Raw genomic sequence first — 21,935 nt, 5'->3', positions numbered from 1 at the left:
AGTGTATTTGCTTCACACAGCGAATTAATATTCTCAATTTTAAATCATGAGTATATTCTTAATTAGGGTATGAAATGTTTTAAAATTTTCTTCACTTTACAAACGGCTGCTTTTTCAATTAACTGTGCTTCCTCAGCCTCAGGATGATCTTTCTATTAGCAATACAAATGCTTTCTAATATTTTGTGAATACTAATTCACAAAATTAATTAAATGCAGACTTAACTCTGAAAACATATATTTTACCACAAAAAAAAAAACCCACCCCACTGTCTCCCAACTGTGGCCTGATTACAGGCTTTTCTGTGAGTATCGAGTCCTAAAGGCCCAGCAGCGGTCAGAAGTGAACGTAAGAGAGTTAAAAAGAAAAAAAGGCAGTGACTTAGTTTCCTTATCTCACTTTTTAAATGCTCTGAGCAGAGGGAGAAAAGAAAAAAAAAAAAAAAGAAGAAGAAAAAAAGATAAACATCCAAAAGTTCAAGCAAACTGGGCATCAGAGCGCGGCTGCAGCGCCGTCCCCAGCACAGCGCTCTGCGGGAGAGAACCAGCGTAGCTCTTGCAGCTCACACTCCTGGTGTTTGTGTTTAGATTCAAATAAAATGTATTTATTTTAATGAAAAAAAAAATAAAAATCTATCAAAGCAGCACTTAAACACAACCAGATTTCTGCTTACCAAGCCCAAAAAAGGCTTCTTTAGACAAATCTTAAAGGCTAATAAAAATTTAGATGGCGCAGTGTCATGCGCTGCATTTTTTATGTTAAAATACTAAACAGACACAAATAGATTTCCTAAAATTGAAAACAAACAGACGTAAATTGCACAACTAATGCCTCCCAGCAGAAGTTAAACATGCAGATGAGAAACGGTTCACTCTCAGGAGCTTCCCTTGCCTGATACAGATGTGCATCTTGGGGAGCGAAACCGTAAGAGGTGATAAAACGCTTACTGTCTAACAGGGGCAAGACAAAACTTGGAAAAACTTTCTTTAAAAATGGCCAGCTCGGATCAGAGGCGGTCCTGTGGGGAAGAGACGCGCTCTAGGTTGGAAGCCCGGAACGCATGGCTCCTGAACACACACACGCTCTTGGGATAACCTTTGTGCTGTTACAAAAACCAACTCAAGCACAGGGAAGAAGACTACTAGAAAAGCAGTAACCGCAATACTTTTTGCACCAGTATATAGATAAAAAGTGCAACATCTTACAACTTATTCCATCAACCGCATATATATGCTTTTGTCGTTTGCCAGGAGATGAGCAGAAGGTGAAGATGGAGCAGAGAGGGCGCTGGGGGGGAGAGGCGAAGAAGGGGTGCTGAGGAGGGGAGTAGCACAGCAGCAGCGTCTAAGGTGTTCTCTTTGAAGTATTAAGCAAGTCAGCTTGTAAAAATTAATGGATTAGACCTCCAGCTGTTCAATTCTCAGCGTTAAATTTAAAAGGTATTTGACTTCGGAACATTGGCACATAATCCATAAAATACATTTAAATTTGTAAAAAAATACATTTTTTTTTTGATTAAAAAAGGTCACTAATAATTCGTAATGTTTTAACTGCACCAACATAAAAGCGTTTTGCAAAGGAAAAGCAGCCAACTACAAATATCAGTATTTTTCCATCAGCTAGTCACATTATCACGATGTGCACACTGGGTCTATCTACAGACTAAAAAAAAATTCAGATTTACATTTTAAAAGTTGAAAAATCTAACCGAGCTCAGGGAAGTCAGGGCGGACCTTGAATTTCCTGGCAGATTCCACAGCTTCACCTCTTTAATTTCCGCAGGGTTCCCTGCCCCGTGTCCCTTACCCAAGAACTGATGCTGAGGAAGCGCACAAGCAAGCCACGTTCTAAATGTCTCCCATTAACGGAAGCTCTCTCTTTTAAAAATGCCCCTCAAATAATTGAAACAAGATTAATTCGGTATTAAAAAAAAATAATATGTATATATATATATCTTGCAAACTATATAAAATATATATATCCTGCAAACTATAAAGATGTATTTACAGGTGCAAACTTTGTTCTTTTCAAGGGCTTAGATTTTTCAACGGAAAAACCGGAATAGTGAGCAGAGAGCCGGCTGCTGGCTGGAGCAGCGGCTGCGATGGACAGGCAGGTGCCCGGCGCGCGTCCTCCGTCCCTTCTGCATAGGAAACCCTCCAGCCCGAAACACGTTAAGGACCATCTATTTTCTGCTGGTGACAAAACAGGGAAAGACCCCAGTGACCACAATTTGAGTGGTCTCTTTTGATAGTCTCAGTGCTCAGCGTGCTCTAGGCATTACGTAATTAAACTGGTTTTGATATTTCAGTAAATTTGCCATTAAAAAAGCACGTGTGTTAGGCCACCTGAAGATTCATTTCAGAGCTGGCTTTACACTTTCTGTGGATACTCTACTCACACTTGTATTTAATAGAAATACACAAGAAACCACAGACTAAAAGTGTACAGTAATTTGTCTAGTACTAAAATTTTATATGGCCACATAAAGACATTTTGCTGTACCCAAACCTCTCCCTGGTACAGAGCACCGCAGAAGCTGGGAGCCAGCTGTTACAAATAAAAGCAGCCTATATACTTTTAGGTTAGACTTTTGTTTAATGCCTTATCCTTTGCTCTGTACAAGTAACAACAAACTATCTGTAGGTACTGCTGATTAATAACTTTTTTGAGCAAAAAATTATTTGCAGTTTTATGGCAGAGCATTCCACTAGGTCATTGGTAAAAAAACAGGTATTGCACATTAAAAATTAAGAGCAGACATGGTGTAATACATCACAGAACAGAATAAATCCATGCTCTCATCTCGGCTCATATATAAATATTAAGTCTAATTCATTCCCTTTTACATCGTACGTAAAGATCTGAAGCACATTCACACACCACTTTCAAGAAATACATCCCCCAAAGTCTGTCTCGTGCACTCTCCCACCCCAAGCCTGTACAAAACATCCCAGTTAAAGCTGACCTCACAGCTAAACGTGCCGTTATAAAATAACCGACTTCGGTAAAAGAAAGCATCCTGACGCAAACCAAATTTGTGATTTGCACTAATTCAAATACACCTAAACTGTCCACTAAAATGGGCGGAACAGATAAATCTGAAGAGCAAAAATGAATAAGCAGACAGATAAATAGATGGATGTAAAGGCAAGCAGAGTGGTCACGGTAGTTACTGAAATGCCAATAAATTCACGCACTTTCTGCATTAAATATCCCATTGCATTCCAGCAGCAATAGCAAATAATATCGAAAACTCTGCCCCTTGCTAATATTTGCCATAAAGGTCTACAAACAGACTGCTGCAGACTGTTTATAAAACAAAGGAAAACATTTCTAAACAGGACCGTTTTCTGGTAGAAAATATGAAAAATCACAGTCGGTCAAAGTAAACAATAGAGTATTACTGTCATTCACGTGAAGCCAAGCCAAGCAGGGGCAACCTCTCGATTATTTTTTTTTTAACAGGTCAGAAGAGTTTAAAAGATCATATTAAACCCAAACCTAACACACACTGAACTCTCTCCTACGATATGCAACGGGAGTATCCATTCCTCATAAATCTGCACCCTGTTCCAGATCATTTGTTAAAGACGTGTATTTCATATCTTTGGAGTACATCACGTAACTTCTTGGCGAAGGTAACAGCGTTGGGTTGGTTTTTTTTCTGTAACTGTTAAAATTCTTTGCATAAGTTTAAACAGCCCTTTCAAGCAAACAAAGCAGCATCGGGAATCACAGATCCATCGCTGCGAAGTGCGCGGAGCTTCGGCCATGAACTCATTTCCAACAACCCCTACTACGGTACAAACCCGTTCCAAATCACACATTGCTTTCAGTGATATTTAAGTGCTCGAAATATCCCACAAGAGCTCTGACGAACTCGCTCTCACTAAGCAAACCTAGTCCCTTGGTAAAGCCTCTAAAAGAATTTAGCAGCGTTTAAAATAAAAGCACGCAGCGGAACGCACTAGGAAGAGAAAGAAAACAAAGGCTCCTAGCTGCATCTGGACCAAATCTGACCTTTGTTGATATATTTGGTAGTAATTTACAGACGTTACATATTGCTTCGTCAAGAGTTCTGGCCTGCTGGCTCATTCAAATGATAGGTTCGTTGTTAGGATGAAATATTAACAAAAACTCAGAGATGAAAACTAACTGTGCTGCGCTGCACGTGCCCATCGGCTCGGACAGACGAGCCCAGCGGCCACCAAGAAAAGGAATATATTCCCATTTTTTCCAAGCAACACCTGCACGGTTCTAAGTTACCTATTGATATCTTCACCTGACATCTGCAGCATGGAACCTTCAAAATTTCAATTAAAAAGCAAAAACAAAAGCCCACCAGAACTTAATTACTGGGTTTCTAGAGAATACTAATCAACATTTCACTGAAGGGGAAATTGTTCTGGTTCAGTCAGACCAGGCAAAGCAAAAACCCATTAAACCAGCCCTGGGTTTTTAAGTGAATTTGAGATGGTTATTCTTTGTTAGCTGGAGCTGCGGCGTTGGAAGTCAACACAACCCCTCTAGACTCTCTTATTTTATCTCACTCCCAGCTCAAGCTGCACGGCAGAGGAAAACGCGACATTCTCGAATGCATTTTTTGAGGGAAAAAAACCAAACTATCACCCACTTCACATAAAGCAGGTTAGTACAAGAAACAATGTATCGGAGAAAACTCCTTGCGGAAAATTGCATTTCAGTGAAAAGCAGCGTCCAGCCAGCATTAATAATGCTAAATTCAGAAACAAAATGTGAGCACATGCAGAGAACTCGCTAAAGGCTCTCACTAAACGATGTAGGTGTGTACGTGTTACACGGGCACCTCCAGCACAGGTGTCTGAAATAACGTTATCTGCTCCCATCTGCCTTTAAAACTCACAGCTCCGATTGCTAGATATTAGCAAATCATTTTAACGCCATTACGAGAAAAGAAAGAGATGAGCTATAAGGAATCTGCCCAGCCATTAAAACAACTCAAACAAGTTGTTTCCCCCAGTAATCTGGGCATTAAGGGAGTATTTGAACAGTTCCCGGTTTTGCTGGATTTCGGGGCGCTCGTCCATCCCAAAGCTGCCCCTCCATGGCCGGCAGCGAAGCCGGAGCCTCCGGTCCCCGGCACTGGCTCGGGGCTGCGGGAGCAGAGCAGCGGGAACCCCGCACTCCGCCGAGGGGGGACCTGCCGCCGCCGTCCCTCCCGCCACCCTGCCCGGCGCGGGCTGCGGCCGTGCCACAATGGGAATAAATCACCCAGCGCCTTCCCTCCCGTCACGGCAGGTGTAATTAAGCAGCCCACCAACAATGCCCATGTGCGGGTGAGGGAACTTGGGTCTAACGACTGAGCTCGCTCCTCATAATAATATTCCGCGTTACTAGGAAATGGTGCGCGCTCCCCCCCGCGCAGCGCTCAGCACGTTTAGGAACTGCTCGAAATTTGGAGGAGTGCTGGCTGAAGCCTGCGCGCTCACCCTGCACGCGTACACCAGGGAACTGCCGCGACAAATACCACGGATGCAAAATCCCAGTCGGCTAAAAAGGTTTAAAATCTCCATCACTGGATAAATAAAGCCTTTCCTTAAACACAGTTTCAAACGCTCGGGGGTACGGCAGTGTAAATAAAGTTAAATTATTCCTACTAACCGAGGAGAACAGCCTGTTTTGTCTCACCTATTGTATCTTTATCACTTCCAACAACAGTTAAAGTAAATTCTCCGCTGGTCTATATGGATTTCCTCATCCGAAGAACCAGCCCATTCAAATCCTTCAAGTGACTAAAGTGTGAAACAAAATGAGTGCCTCTATGCATTGTTGTAAAACTGGTTTGCTATTTTATGTTAAGCCTCTGAAACGCTAAAACATATCCTTATATAGGAACACTGATTAAATGGTTTTCCTTCCAAGTGATGAACTGTTTTAACAGCAACATTGTGGTTATCGCGACCAGAAAGCAATTACTTATTTCACTAGATGTTACTAAGAATAGCGGTGATCAAAATGAACGTAGGAGTGCTGTTAAAGATGTTCAAGAAAGCATCGCTCCATATGACACATATACACAAAATATACATAATTTTAAGCCAAATTACACTTTTAACAAATGTGCTGTTCAGGATTAAATCACTGCTCAGGATTTATTTTTTTTTTTAATCCGCAAAATTAAGATCCATGGAACAAGTTACTCTCTCAAAATCTGTTTCTAAATACAGCCCGGCGTGTAGATCTGCGTATCTGTATGCGCGTGTGAGAGTGCACACATTCGGGGGGGTGCATGTGTGTGTGTGTGTGTGTGTGCTGTGAGAGAACGTATATATGTGTTCGAGTCTGCCAAGGTAGAAGTGACAGGAACTGTGATTTGTGCTAACTAGCTATTGATCCAGTCAGATCTAGATGTTGTGTACAAGAAACAATAAAAGAGAAGGGGCCAGGAAGGATGCTGTGTGCAACTCCATTTAAAAATGGAAAAGAAGGGCCCCAAACAAACCAATTTATGTCCTTGCCTGGGTGAAGCATGGAGAATGCTGATGGGCTTCCTAGAGTCTGCTGTGCATGCTAAACACTCCCGCCTGAAATGAGAGTCTCCTGCGCTGGGCATTAAACATGAACAAAGAGACAAACCGTGGGGGCTAGGATTCACGCTTCAGAAAGCCAAAGCTGGAAAGCCAACCAGAACCGGGGGTAGGAAATTGCCCGGTTTTCCAACCAGCTCCCTTTTGGTTTTCCCAACACCTTTCTTAGCGAAATTACCAAACGCGAGGGACTGCAAAAAGTCAGTCTGTACAACCAGATGTAACAAAAACAATTTCGAACTACACTAGCAGTACCAAAACATCAACTTTCCTAGGCACGAATAATGAGTTTATATTGCATAAATTACGCACGTGTACTTATAGCACATCAAAAAATCGCCTGCGTGCATTCATACAGCAGATACACGCACGTGCATCTATTGTAATATTCACACACACAGTCAGGCGGCTTGGAAAATATGGCTTTGATAAGATAAAATAGAAACCAATTGAATCTATAATCATCTTTATCTTAAACAGCTTTTATAATAGAGAGCTTTCCATTAAATTTTTTTTCCCCTGAGCTTGGGGAATTATGATGCCCTCTGGACACAGGGAAGGATCAAAAATGACAACTAATGGCGAAATTAAACATCTGTCAACTAAGCAAGTTTTACACCAACAGATCCAGAGCCTTATTTTAAATTGCCTTTCTATTCAAGAAAAAAAATAAATGTTAAGAGCCTTTCCGTGCAGTGTCACACTGCTAAGTAGGCTCTTAATGCAAGCAGGGAAATACCCGGAATCGGAGGGACAGCACCACTAACAAATTTGTGTATTTACAGTTTAGGAAGATCTCTCTAACAGTTTGGGGGAAAGGGCTGGAAGGCTCGGCTGGCATGTGGCTCTGCGGGAGCCCCCTCCTCGGCACCCCATCCCCAGCGGGGCTCTGCGGGAGCCCCCTCCTCGGCACCCCACGCCTGCAGCCCCCCTCTGCGGTACCCCAGGCCCGGGAGCACGGCCGGGGCTCTGCCGGGAGCCCCTCTGCTCAGCACCCCTGGGAGCCCTGCGCCAGCCCACACTGCCACAGCCCTCGGCAGCTGCTCCCCAGGAGGCACGATGGGGACAGGGCTGGTGGCAGAGACCACCACGGGGACAGCCGTCACCCGGGGCCAGCCACGCAGCAGGCGCTTCATCCTTGCCACCGGCCACCCTGGCAGGGCCAGCAGGCATCCCACCCCGGCACCCACAGCAGTCCCTGCCAGGAGTGGAGTGGATCTGGGGCCAGCATGTACCCAGCATCCCAGGGCCAAAGACCCGCCACCTCCCCTTCCCCGGGCAGCCCATCATCCCCCCATGGGTCAACACCCGCACGGGACAACTGATACCTTCTTTGCTGGGGTTCGTGGGCTTGGGCTTCTCCCAGGGCACCATGGGCTTGTCCTCCTCCTGCCCCTCCATCAGGGCCTTCTCACCGGGCAGGTACCAGGTGGAGTTGTGCTCCGCCATCAGGGAGTCCAGGTCGATGGTGCTCATGGCACCCTTGACGCCCTCTGAGCAGCAGCTGCCCAGGTCACTGTCCCCGTTCTGCCCCGTGCACTCCCCCTTCTTGCTCTTCAGCCCCAAGGGCTGGTCTTCCGAGATGCTGAACTGCTGCCGCTGGAGCTGGATCTGCGCCTGCAGGATCTCCAGGGGGTGGATCTCGTCCTGGGCCGAGGTGCTCGTGGGGGTCCGCACCTGCTCCATGCCCGGCGTGCCGGGGTGGGCGCCCGCCGTGGTGCTGAGCCCGTAGCTGTCGGGGGTCGAGGTAGACGTACTGAGGAGGCCGAGGGCCAGGGGCTTCTGTCCATTGAGAAGTGCGTGCTCCCCGCGGGGCAGCTTGGGTGAGCCGCCCAGCAGCGGGCTGCGGGTGGGCTTGGAGGCGGCGTTGTCGGAGCTGGAGGACACCTCGTCCTCATTGCCATAGCTGGTGCTGACCTCGTCGGGAAAGTCCACGTGCGGGGAGCTGCCGTCCGACTTGGTCACGCTCTGGATGCCGCTGTCCAGGGAGGACATCAGGTCAGGCTGCTCCCCCAGCAGCAGCTCGCCACCCTTGCCCCAGGAGGGCGAGGTCAGGGGCTTGTCGTGGGGGGTACCCCCGCCCCGCTCCGTGCCCGCACTCCCCGGTGGGCCCCCCGCCGCCGCCGGCACCGCCGGCTGCCCTGGGCTGACACCAGCCCCGCTGCCCTCCGCGGCCGAGAACTTCTCGAAGAAGGTGCCGGGGCTGACGTGCCCGCTGTCCCGTTTCCGGCGGCCCCGCCCCCGCCCGCCGCCCGCCTTCCCCTCACCGCCGGCCGCCGGCTCCAGCGCGTAGCCGGGCGAGAGGCTGCTCTCGGCGGGCAGCAGCGGGGCAGTGCCCGCTGCCTTGCCCGCGCCACCCCCGCCCGCCGGCGGCCCCGCCGGGAAATAGTCTGGGGCGGCAGGCGGCGGCGGGTCAGGCTCGGCCTGGCTGAGCTTGCGCTTGGCCTCAGCCGGGCTCTTCTTGTTGAAGGTGACGTTGAGGTTGGGGGCGCCCAGGCTGGCGATCATGTTCTGGCAGGCGGTGGAGAGGGCGGCCAGGCAGCTCTGCCCAAAGACGTTGTCCTTGCTGGCCGGCTTGCTGAAGGAGCCCAACGAGAGGGCGCCCAGCTTGCTGGCGGTGGGCCGTGGTGGCGGCGGCGGGGGGAACTCGGGTGGGGGTGGCGGGTAGGCACCCGGCGAGGCGCTGAGGGCAGGCGCGGCCCCATGGGCTGCCGGCTGTCGTGCCGCTGCCGCGAAGGGGAAGCCGGGCTGGGCGGCAAAGTCGGCAGGGCCGCGGCGCTCGGCAGGGGCACTGGGCATCGCCACGCCGCCGCCCGGCGACTGCAGCTGCGAGAGGCCGCCCATGGCGGGCGCGAAGGGCGGGTGGACACCGGGTGAGGACAAGGCCTGCGCCGGCCCATCGCCCGCCATTCGCAGTGGCTCCTGCAGCCCCAGGCCGCCGGCACCCGGCCGGAAGAGCACGGCGGCGCCGCCCGGCTGCAGGCCCAGCTCATGGGGGGCAGCCTCGGCCGGCAGCCCTGGAGCCGCCATGCGCCGCGGCAGCAGCTCCCCGGGCGGCGGCGGCCCCGCAAACCAGGCGCTGTCGGGGGCCATGTGCGGCGCTGGCGGGTCGAAGCTGCGGCCGCCGCTGCCGGCCTCCCGCTCGAAGGCGGGCGGGGGCAGGCTGCCGGGCGGGCCCACCTCACCGTGGTGCCCCAGCTGCTGCAGGCTGGGCGGCCGCAGGCGCTGCTGGCTGCGTGAGGCCATCTGCTTCATCACCAGGGCCGCGTTCTGGCGCTGGGCCAGCGCCGGGTGCTCGGGGCCGCCATGCGGCAGCGGCCCCCCGAAGGCTTCGGGTGCCGGCGGGGTGAACTCGCCCGGCAGGCCGGGGTAGGCCGTCGGGGAGAGGTGGCTCTCCATGGCGGGGCCGTGCATGCCGCTGCCCCAGGAGGCGCAGCGCTCGACGCCGGGGTTGCCGGGGAAGTCGAACCGCGGCCTTTTGGCGACGCTCACGTAGGGGGCATCGAAGTGCTGCAGTCTTTGATTTGGTGGCTGTTGCGGAGGAGGGTGCTGCATATTAAACACGGGGTCGGTGTAGGGATGCATATTCCTGTTCTCCAGTCTGTGAATAGGGTATTCAAACTGTGCATGCTGGTTCTGCATTATGGGCCCATTGTCCTGCAGGTTGGGGTTGGGAGCATTGGCTTCTGTTTGCTGTTGCCTAGGGATGGCTGGCGGGCAGGAGTTCTGTCTGGCCAGCAAGCCCGGCGGCTGCTGCGGCGGCTGCGGTGGCGGCGGCTGCTGCTGCTGCATCAGCGGGTGCCTGGCGCTGGCCCCCGGCTCCAGGCTGGCCGACATCTTCCGCGCCCCCCCGAAGCGCTCGAAGAAGACGCCGTGCTGCTGCGGCGGGTGCGCCTTGGCCACGGCCATGCCCGGTGCCCGGGGCAGGGCGGGCGCCCCCGCGAAGCTGCCGCCCGCCGGCACCTGCCGCCCGCCGCCGTAGTGCGGCAGCTGCCCCTCGGGCTCCGACGGGGAGAAGACGGGCAGCTCGAAGTGGCCGGCGGGGCCGTCGCCGGGGTAATTGTATTCCAGCGAGTCCACGCCGCCCTGCGCGGGGAGCCGCCGCTGCTCCAGGCCGTGGGGCTCGGAGGAGCCGGCCGCCGGCAGCCCGTGGAAGGAGGCGGCGCGGTTGGGGGACTGGTCGAGGGGCAGGCAGGGCGCCGGCACGGCGTGGCTGGAGGCGCCGGCGCTGTGGTGCTGGAAGTCGGGCAGGTTCCCGGGGCGCTGCTGCCCGAAGCCCTCGCCGCCCTGGCTCTCGGCCATGTGCTCGTAGCCGTCGGCGAACGCCGTCTGCCCGCCCAGCGCGCCGCTGTAGCCCAGGAGCCGGCCGCCGTGCACGCAGGAGGCGCCGGGGTCGGGCCCGAAGTTGCCGCCGAAGTGCGGGGGGTGCTGGTGGGGGTGGTGGGCGCCGCCGTGGCCGCCGTGCGGCTGCTGCCCGCCGAAGAAGCCGTGCACCGGCGGCTGCATGCCGCCGCCGTGCAGCTCGGCGGGGCCGCGGCCCGGGAAGCCGTACGCGTCCCCGGCCAGGCTCATGTTCATGCCCAGGAGGGGCGGCTCGCCCAGCGCGCCCAGGGCCGGGTCCACCGCCGCCGCCGCCGGGCCGCCGCCGGGGAAGGCCGGCGCCTTGAAGTGCGCGCTCATGCTCAGTCCGGGCTGGCCGAAGCCCCGCTCCGCCTGCCCGCCGCTCCGGCTGCTGCTCTGCGGCTCGAACTGCTCCAGCCCGAACATCCTGCGCGGCGGCTCCTCAGAAGGGCATGGCCGCTCCGCTCCGCCGTCCCGCTCCCCGCCGCTCCGGCCGCCCCGCTTACATCCTGCCGCGCCGCCGCACCGCCGGCACCGGCCGCCCGCCCGCGCTCACCCCGGCGGCTCTCCGCCCGCTGCCGCCCGGCGCCGGCCGCGCTGCGCTGCCCGAGAGCCGACGGGGCGGCGCGCCGCCGCTCATAGGCTCCGGCGCTCGGGAGCTGCGCGCCGCATCGCCGGCCCGCCGTGCGCTGCCCGCGGCTCGCAGGGCTCCGGCAGCGGCGGCGGGGCCGGTGCGGGCGGCGGGGCCGGCGCTGCGTGCGGGCGCTGGGAGGGCTGCGCCGCGCTCCCCTGCGCGCTCCCTCGCTCTCACCCGGCGCTGGCGGAGCAGCAACAAGTTTTGCATTTCAGCGATGAATTTCAGCCATCGGGGCTGCGCCAATGAGCGCCGCGCCGCCCGGGGCGGGGCTCGCCGTTAAGGTGGCTCCGCCGCGCCGCCCGGCCCCGCCTGCCCCGCTCCGCTCGCACCGGCCCGTCGCGGGCCGCTCCCCGCGGCACCGCTGCTCCCGGAGCCGCGCGGAGCTCCGGGGGCACCGGGGCCGGAACCGACGCGGCGCGGCCGGTCCCGTACTCCCGGCCCGGCAGCGGCGGGGTGGGAGAAGGAGCGGCTCGGCGGCCCCGCCGTCCCGGCAGCGCAGGCGAACCCCGAGCCGGTCCCCGAGCGACGCGCCCCGTCGGGGCCCCCCCGGAGCCGCGCAGGGGAACCGGGCGGGCCAGCGCCCCGCTTGCGCCCAGGCGCTACAGCCGGAGCGGGGATGTCAGAGCCCGGCCTCCGCGGAGGGACGAGCATCCGTCAGGTCCGGGGGGGGGTGGATTAAGAGCCGCCGTCAGGATAAGGTACTTCAGGTGTCCACGGCTCGCACGTGTCAATAGTTTAAAAAAAAAAAAACAAAAATGAAAATTACTCCCACCAAAAAAAAAAAAAAAGAGATCTATAAATAAGCGGCCGAGAAGTATTTGTATATGGCAGGAGAGTTTTAAAGGGATTTTTTTCTGCAGGATCAGGATGCCGCGCTGTGATTAAATATTGATTTTGTGTAATTAGTTTTCATGTGAACTATCCTCCTTGCTGATGGCTTGGAGATTTCAGAACTAGAGAAGAAATGGAATTGGACATGGAAATTATTACTTAGCAAAGTGACAAGGGGGGGTGGGGGGGCGCGGGGCTGGCACCGGGGCAGAAAACGAAGTACGCGAGTCCCGACAGCGGCACAAAGGAATAAAGGGAAAGGCTCGATCGTTCGCTACGGGAACGGAGGGAGAGAGGGAGGCGGCAGGGAGGGAGGCGGCAGGGAGGGAGCCGCCGGCCCCTGCGCCCGTGTCCCGGTTGAACGGCAGCGGCCCGGGCCGACGGCTGCCCGCCCGCACCCAGCGGAGGCCCCGGGACAGGGACGGCTCCGGGGCCCCCCCGCCGGCGCTGCGGGGCAGGGACGGCCCCGGCGCTCCCTGTGCGCCTGCGTGCGCGCCGTCGGAGCCGGCTCTTCCGAACGGGCACAGCGCCCCCTGGCGCCCGCCCCGCCGCGCCCGGGAGCCCCGACGGCGGGCAGGCGGGCCCGGTGGGGCGGGCCGAGGGCCGCGCCCGGCCCCCGCCGCGGGAGGACGGGGACGGGTCCCCGCGGGAGGCCCCTGAGGCACCGGCGTCGCGGCTCCCCTCCGCCGTGACCCTCCCCGGCCCGTCCTGCCCCCTGGGGACAGGCCCCTCAGGGCCCCCTCCCGCTCCTCGTGCCGCCGCTCCAGGCCCGGGAGCGAGCGCCTTCACCTCGGGGCTGCACGCATCGGGGCGGGGCGGTGATTAACATAATTAACATAATTAACACCACCATCAGCTGGGTCCTCGAGGGGTCCCTGCTCTGGCCCTGCTCACTCCAGAGCTCGCCTCTCCCAGCTCCCCCAGAGCTGCTCTTTCCACACTCAAAACAACTTCGGGTGACTTTAATTTCGGGCCAAAACGGCATCCGATTTAAAACTGGATTATTTAAAAGAAAAAAAAAAAAGGAAAAAAGCTGGATTAATTTTAAGAGTGCCAATCAAAACAGTAAGTGCAACAGAACAAGTAAGAGCATTGTAAACCAAAACAATATTGGCATTTTAATGCCCGTCCTGCCAGTACAGGACCACACAATAGGGCTGAGGGTCTCCGGCTGGTAACTCTGTAACATGGCAAGGAACGTGGCCAGCCCGCACTGGGACAGATCGGCGAGCGGGCACCCACCTGGGATAAGTAACACCACTTCTGTCTCGGCTAGAATCCACGTTTTGTTGGCGCATCCACTCTAAGGTGGCCTAAAAACATACTTTCTTTATCGACCTGTATGTGATACCACATGCCAGTTGGACAATATACCTGTCAGGAGTATTACTGGAGGTAGTTACTTGCAGTTGCAATTACGGTGGGCTTCATTTGTAATTGACCCTTTTTATCACAGCTTCGTTGTCGCGTTTATATACAGGTACTTCTCTGGGGAAATGGTCAGTTCTCTCCGCACCGTGGATAACGTGAAAGTTGTAACACAAGTGGTGGGGAAGAAAGTTGCTCCTGTCAGGCAGCAAAATTTCTGCTGTGAAGAATTACTTTTGCTGATGTAAAGGGACCTCGGGCCCCTCTGAAACTGCAGCGCTTTCCTAAAGCAGGGACTTGTGCCTTTCACAGATACTCCAGTAATGTTGACTTCCATGGAAGAGACCAAACGCTTCAGAAAAGAGAGTTTTACTGATTTAGAAGGTTTACCTTGCATTTCCTGGAATATTCAGAATCGGTTTGTTCCTCAAGCGGAGCAAGCACGGTCTCTCTGGAAGAGCAGAATGATGCTGTGAAGAAGAATACAATCAGAGGGATGGAGACTTCCTTGCTCCATGGAATGACCATCTCAAATGTTTCTGGGCAAGCGTCAGTCCTCCTCTCTCCTACTTTCTGGTGGAGCTGCAGGTGTCCCTGCCAGGGCCAGCAGCAAGAATTGTCACTGTATTCCCTGGAGGGGTTCAAGGCCAGGTTGGACGGGGCTTGGAGCAGCCTGGGCTGGTGGGAGGTGTCCCTGCCCAGGGCAGGGGGTGGGACCGGATGGGCTTTAAGGTCCCTTCAGCCCAAACCGTTCTGTGATCCTGTGGTTCTGCCAGCAGCAGCTGACCACTCACTCCTTCCCCAGGCTGCTTCACCAGAAGGCTTTCCTGCTCCTCCACTGCGGGGCTAAGCACCCCTATCTGCCAGGAGCAAATTTTAAGACTGAAAGTTTCAGCACAGTAACTCACCGGCAGCGCTGCCCGGATCCGGCTGCGGCTCGGCAGTAGTATATAACTGGCCGATGACAAATATGGAAATAATATCAGCCTAAATATTTTGACAGTAAAACCAGTGAGTTGATTGAGATGGTAAGGTGCCGTACCAGCCGCAGTGCTCTACAGGCTCGTGGTGTCAACGTTGGCTGTTAAATGTCGGAAGACGCTTCAGCCCTCGGTTTCTAACCGGGAACGTGCTGTGGGCTGAGCCCGCCGCGGGGCTGCCAACCTGCCGTGCACCTCCCGGCCCCCCGTGCGGTGCTGGGGCGTGCGCCGGCGGGAGGGGGTGCCCAGGCCGGGACCCGCACCCGCGGGAGCACGTCGGTCGCAAAGGGTCCCCGTCGCCCTGCCAAGTGGAAGGAAGCTTCTCTCAAAGCGTATGGGGTAGTGAAAAGTATCTTTTACAAAACATATTTTTACTTTCAGTCTTTGGGGTTTGGTCATCTTGGGGGAAGCAGGGAAAGGCATTATTTAAATAGTTGTAGCTGCAGGGGATTATTTTCTAAATTAACAATAGTAATTGCTCCTGCCAAATCCAAAGTTGAGGGGATTCATTTGTTTCGACTCTCAAGACAATAGCACAATTTTGGGTTTCATATTGCAAGCTCTGAAAACCAAATGGTGGGGTTGATGTTTTAAAAAAAAAAAAAAAAAATTAATTCAAACAACATCAATTCATCAGACTTGAATTCAGCTCTTTCCACTGTGCCAGTTTAACTTGCACTGAGAAAAGTTGCTGCTCAGCAAAAAAAAAAAAATTCCTTTTTAACAAAATGAATGCATCATACATAAAACATCACGAACCATACAATTAGTAAGCAAATGTAAGAGTTCAGCTCAGTTCATAATTATTCAGCAAACCTATTCAGAATGATTTTTTTTTTTTCCTCCCTGCAGCAATCAACTGTGTGGGCTCATTACCACTGAGAATCTAACGAAGAAACCACCACATAAACTGTACAAAACAAGCCCATATGCTAGAAAAACTTCAGCCCAGCTAGCCATTAGCAAGCAGCCTTTTAAACCCTTCCATCCAGCAAAACCACTTCTTACTCTCCTGTGGCGTTTATACCCCCAGCTCTATAAAGATGCCATTTCATTAATATGCCGGGCTTCAGGTATATAAATTTTAGCTACTAAATAACCTCTACAGCGTTGGGAAGCGCGGCCATCTGGAACAATACAAAAAAGCATTTGGTTGCCGCTACACGTCGCGTACCAGCCAAAGTGATGAGCCCCGTCTTTAGAGCACGGGCTCCCAACAGTTACTTTGGGAAAAAAAACCTGATAGGTTTTTCTTGGCAGTGATTTCTGCTCCTAGCAGGGATATTCAGTGAAAGGAATTTGAATATTTTGAAGGACAGGTCTCCAAGCCTGGTGGCTGACATTATCGGGAAGGTTTTCAACGTTTCTGCCTTTTCCCTAAGTAGGGAAACTATTGCGTCTCCTCCCGATCAAAATTACAGCGAACACGGTGACTGGACCAACTCAGAAGGGAAATATGTAAAATGCTCAGGCGAGGTTGACAGTGCGGGGAACGCGGAGCAGGATCCCGAGGGAAGGAATTCCTCCAGGGGGGATGCTGTTTGTTTGTGTGCAGCTGCTTTAGTTCCCAAGGACGGTAAGGAGTTTTGGGTCCAGAAGTGCTCTTTTCTGGCCCCAGGCAGCACGGGCCGTGCCCACAGCGGCCAGACCAGCGGCGTCACACGGGGGCCGGGGGGTTTGCTCCAGGGACGGTCACACCGCTGGCCTCCAGAGCCGGGCGGCACCGGGAATCGCGCTGAAAGGCGGCGTGTAAAGGTGTCCGGCGATCCGACCTCCTCCGGCACTTCTTGTCCTGCCCTACGGGAATGTCTGGAGGTGACTCCTTTGTAATTGAGAGTAAAGACAATTTCATCTGTACAACCTGATTTGCATTCAGTTTCGGGAAAGTTTGCTTTCCCGATGTAAATATTTCATGCTTAGTTTTGCCAACAATGTTGTTTTCCAGAAAGTTTGAACCAAATTCCTTCAGACACTTGACTGCTTCCCATTTTAAAAAATGCATAACTGAATAATAAGAGTTAAGGGACTAAAACTGTTCCAGTCGTTTCCAGCTGAGATCGGCAGCGATTTCAGAACTCAGCCTTTCACAAGGATTTTCCTCTTTGTTTCCTCTGCGAGGCTGGCTGGTTGGTTGAGCTGCTCTACATCTCTGCAACCTTAAGCTGTGTGTTTTTCCTCTGCGGTTTTTCAGGCACCTCCGTGTGGATCATGACATTTTCACGATATCGGTATGTTTTCCCATTGCCGCGGACAGCTTTTTCTTGCATCAACGAAGTATGTATTGGGTCCCATTTATGTCGGTTCGGTGAAAACTTCTATAGCCAATGGGACGCTTAGGTGTACGCATTGACCGCATTAAATTTTTCTAATTTAGATCACTAAAAAACAGGATAGTGCTAAAATAATACAACGTTGAGATTGTACGGTTAGTCTTGCGAGGAAATGCTAAAGCCAGTTTCCCAGTCCATGATAATTGTACTACAGCACACCTCTTGGGCATCCCCCCCCCGCTTCAAATTCCCATCTCTAAAACACACATCATAGGGTTACACATCTGATTGGAGAGGGGGAAAGAGAAAAGAAATTAGATCATATTTACAGGACAAAAGGATTAGTTTGGCTGCAGGAACCGTAGAAGTTTTATGTTTCCTAAAATAACGCAGAGATAAATAAATAAAAAATGGTACTTCTCTATACGGATAATCAGTATTTAACTCTCCTTGGTATTTTATGACGGAGTTTGCATGATTGACTTTGTTCTGTTGTTTTCTTAAACTTGAGCCAGGTGGGAATTTATATAAGCTGGGTGGAGCAGGAATGGTCTTTGAGCATCTGGGACGTGCAGCTCGCTATGGGTGATGCCAGCAAACCGCTACAGCAAATTTGGTTTTCATCATCTTATAAATTGAACTATTGTGAAAGGAGAGAACCAGAGGCTATTTTGTAAAGTCCTGATGACTTAGTTCTCCCTAAGCGTTACCTTCACGAGAGTGTCCACCTTAGCGCTTCCTTCTTACAGCCTGGAATCCCGTGACACGTTCCGCGCTGCGTTTGCAAGCTCTTCCCTTCTGTCACTCGCAGGACAGGGTCCTTCTGCCCCGGGGAGAGCGGGATGTGCCGGGGGGGCAGCGGGGGCTGTTGCGTGCTGCTGTTTGGCAGGAACTCACCCAGCGTGGACCACATTGGCCTCTCCTGGAGAACCTCCCACGGGGCTGCAAGTGTCTGAGCACTTTTCACCCTCGTCTTACACCCGCTGAGTGCTGCCCGTGCGCTCCCACCACCAGCACAGCCTTTGGGAACGCTCTCGTTCCCGGTGCTCCCACGTCCCGACCCCCTGCTCTGGGCTGAAGAGGAAGCTGCACATCCCTGTGGACAAGGCGAACGCTTGAGAACCCGGTGCCCAGAATTCAAAGCCAGTAAGCAAATAAAGATACTCCTGTCTTTATTATTTATCACGTTACCTCACAAGATTTTACAGAACAACTCACATTCTGGAGCCACTGGCGAACCTCACCTCCTAGTCCTGATTTGTCCAGTTTAAAAAAAGAAAAGTGCCTCAGCCCACGCGAACTGAAGAGCTGTCGGAGCAGCAGCGGGCACTTGGTCCGTCAGCGGGACACGGCGGCAGCGCGGACCCCCGCAGCCACCCCCACCGTGGGCAGGGCTGGGAGCCCAGCAGAGGGGAGCTGCCCGTGCGCCCCCCGGCCAGGGAGCCCAGCTCCACCCGGGCCTTCACGCGGGGCTGGATTTCACCCGCTCCCGCCCGGCATTATTTGCTGTTTCGCCAGGAACGGCTCCGGCGCAGCAGCGACGGGTACCCGCAGCCATCCCTGGCCATCCCTGCGCAGCGCCGGCCACCGCCTCCCCCGCAAACCACCCCTGGCTCCCCGCCACGGGCACAAAGGGTTAAAAAAAAAAATCTCCTGCCATCCATAACCATCGCTTCTCCGGGATCACATGGCCCCTCAGCATCTCCTACAAAAGGCCTGATTTAATCCCGGCTGCAGACGACTCACATTGTGCTCGCAGACTTCGAGCGATGTCAGGCGATCGGGTTTCCAACTAATATCCAAGGCACAGCCCAAGCACAGAGCAGGAACAAAGGCTTCTTTGTTACTGGGGGAAAAAAAAAAAATCCCCTGAAGATATTAGCAGTGCAGTAGAGTTCAAACTGTTAAATGATTCAAATATTATTTAACGAATACATTTGAAACGAGGTCTCACAACCCAGAACACTTTTTAGATCATCGTTTACAAAGAGCCCGCCTCTTCGTTTACTTCTTTATGAAGTCCTTGCTTTCAGGTTTTAATTATAGCCATTTTGCTTCCAGGCTTTTTCAGGGACTTCACTTGTTGGTGTCGCTTGGTTCTTTTCATGATACGGTTTAGCTGGTGACTGCCGGATCTTTCAGAAATCTTCAGAGCCACGCTGCCTTGATTTGCCTTGGACCGCGTTTCTGTGGCCGTAAGAAACAAGGGAGACGGCCGAGAGCCCGTTGCAAAAGAAGCAACAGCATGAGGTACTGTTCCAGAGGGTGCCAAAACCAAGCTTTTAAAATTAGGAAATTTGTTAAATTAGTGTATCAAGATTTTAACTGGGACTGGAGCAGCACTGCAAAGTCCCAATTCAACAGATACCTTCAATTTCTTGTTCAAGTCTCGGATACGCAATTCTAACCCAGAAAGCCATATAATTTTAGAGAGGAAAATTAAAGCAGCAAAGTAGGTGGGGGTTTTAGAAAGAAACATTTCCTCCAGCCTGAGGAAATAACATTTTAAAATTAAATTTGAGTTTGCTGTGCTTATAGCAGAGAGAAATCCACGGCTGCTCTAGGCACGGGAGGCAGGTATTTGACCCAAAGGCGGACACCGGTACGTCTCGGACTGCGCAGGTGCGTGCTGAGATTTGCGTTTTGAAGCGTATCTAGGAAAAATGGGAGTAAAGAGCAACAAAGCAGAGCACGTATCAAAACCAGCAGGAGAACAAGTAGCAGAAAATAAGGCACAGGGCAACAGCAGAACTACTTCCAGGTTCTGTCAGCAGAGTGCATCGCAAAGCAAAATGTAACATCCATACCCCACGCCAGCAAATCGCTCCTGTCTCTGTTGCCTGGGGGGGTCGTACACACTAAAATAGCCGCTTGAGGAGCATCTCTGTGGAGGGAAGAGGAGGAACATCATCACCACAACCCACTATTCCAACAGAGGCAGCAGAAGTGTCACAGGACCCTGCCTATACCTGAACTACCAGAATTTCGCTCAAGTTAAATTAAGGGTCCGGCTTGTCCTCACAGAGGCAACGCCTCAGGCAGAAGTCATCGAAAATACGCCTCCAAAAGCTGGTTTTGACACATTGTACTTTTAAATTATCACCAGTGCCAGAACTCTGTTCTTGGTGTGGTTTGCACACTGAATCCTGCCCGCAGCAGGTGCGGAGAAGGAGAGGCGGCTTTCGAGAGTGACAGCGGGTAAAACAGCCCCGGGGGCTCAGTGCTCACCGTCCTCTGGGTAATAATCTCCATTCCATCTCCCACCCTCCTCGGAGACACCATCTTTTCCTCACATAAAGGGAAATGATCCTTACTTTAGCAAGTTCCTTTAAAATTGTTAACTTCCAGCCTAAGCGTGAATAAGGCTGAGTCGAACCTTGCAGGGCCACGCCATGCTCTTGCCAATTAGTTGCTGTTGATTAAAATTCATTTTCCATATAAATTCCAGCTAGTAGGCAGCCTTTCACAAAAAGAGTTACAAAACTACGAAGAAAATATTTTTGTGATGTCCCTATTGAGACATAATTCAATAGAGAAGACTATTGCATTGCACGCACCGAATAAGAAATCTCAGTTACAGCCCCAAGTTTCAGACTTTGCCGTAAAAACCACGGCACCGTCCCAGGCGCATGCGTTCCCAAAAGGAAACCCATAGAAAGATTAATTAATGATAGAGGCATAAATAGTGAATTTGTATGGTATCTGCGCGCTCTCAGCTTTACGGTAGCGATCCGTAAGCCCTGCCGGGGGCCAGGGAGCAGAGCGGCAGGCGGGTCCCCGGGCAGGGGGTGGGAAAGGGGCAGAGCGGGAGAGGAGACGGGAGCACCTCCGAGAGCCTTCCTCGCCCAGCAGCACCGAGCCGTTCATTATCCGTGGCCACCACGCCGCTCGGGATCAACTCCTTTGTGCAGGATCCCAGGACAACCCAAATTTTTTGAAGAATCTTTTTAAAAAAGTAAAATTAAATTTATTTGTCAGATTAATATAAAAGCGCTGATAGCAGCCACTGAGATTTTTGCAGCGGTCGACAAAAGGGTAGCAATCACTGCCACTATGGTTTTTTGTTGTTTATTGAAAAGATTTGTTAAAATAAGAATGTGAAAATGGAAAAAGTCTCTCAAATAATTCTAGTACACTTCCTAAGAAAAAAGACCCTTCGGAAAAATGTTATTGCTACAAAACCTGAACATATAGAAAATGACAGATTTCTACGTCAGCGGAAACAAAGATATGCCATTAAATTACCCATAGCCTCTCCATAGATCACTTGATCCCAGCCACCAAATCCATATGTTCTTCCCCCCACCCGCCACGTGAGTCACCCATAACGACGTGGGGCACCTTGGTGGGCATCCCGGTACCTGCTGGGAGGCTGCAGAGACAGAGCCGGGCTCTTCCCAGTGGTGCCGACGGGCACAGGCTGCAGCACGGGAGATGCCGATGGGCACAAGGGCAGAGTCCTCACCAGGAAGGTTCCCAGCTGGTGGCCGGTGGGATCCCTGGCCTTGGGGAGATGTCCCCTATCCATGGTGGGACACGGTGCTGGATGACCCGATCCCACTTTGGAGCTGGTCCTGCTCCAAGCAGAGCTGGACCCCTGGGCCGCTGCCTGAAGCATCCAGTGTGTCCATAGATCTTCATGAGCTGACAAAACATCAGCTCCTCTTTCAACTGAGAAAACAAGGACTTGGCTGAGATGGGGTTGTTCGTCTGGGTAGCCACCAGCACTTCAAAACCATCAAAATGAGAAGACATAGGACAAGATGAAATGGCCTCAAGTTGCACCAGGTTTAGATTAGATATTAGGAAAAATTTCTACACCAAAAGGGTTGTCAAGCATTGGACCAGGCTGCCCAGGGCAGTGGTGGAGTCGCCATCCCTGGAGGGATTTAAAAGCCGGGCAGACGCGGTGCTGAGGGACATGGGTTAGTGGTGGGTT

General features: G+C 52.9%; 1 protein-coding gene across 4 annotated transcripts in view; it reads right to left on the bottom strand.

Annotated features, from left to right (window-relative positions):
• MN1 (MN1 proto-oncogene, transcriptional regulator) overlaps window positions 1-11,693 on the bottom strand; it is a 111,227-nt gene extending 99,534 nt beyond the window's left edge. For 2 of the 4 annotated variants that reach the window (XM_063350905.1, XM_063350907.1), the window contains exon 1: window positions 7,898-11,692. In XM_063350905.1, coding sequence (XP_063206975.1) covers window positions 7,898-11,336 — 3,439 coding nt within the window. In that variant the 5' untranslated portion in view covers window positions 11,337-11,692. Of the gene's footprint in view, window positions 1-7,897 lie in introns of all 4 variants that reach the window. The other 2 variants (XM_063350904.1, XM_063350906.1) reach the window with 2 other exon arrangements.
• Between the last annotated feature and the right edge of the window lie 10,242 nt (window positions 11,694-21,935).

The sequence above is a fragment of the Chroicocephalus ridibundus genome, chromosome 13 (genome assembly GCF_963924245.1).
Source record: "Chroicocephalus ridibundus chromosome 13, bChrRid1.1, whole genome shotgun sequence".
In the NCBI taxonomy this organism is placed as follows: Eukaryota; Metazoa; Chordata; class Aves; order Charadriiformes; family Laridae; genus Chroicocephalus; species Chroicocephalus ridibundus.
This window is presented reverse-complemented; position numbering and strand designations above follow the sequence as displayed.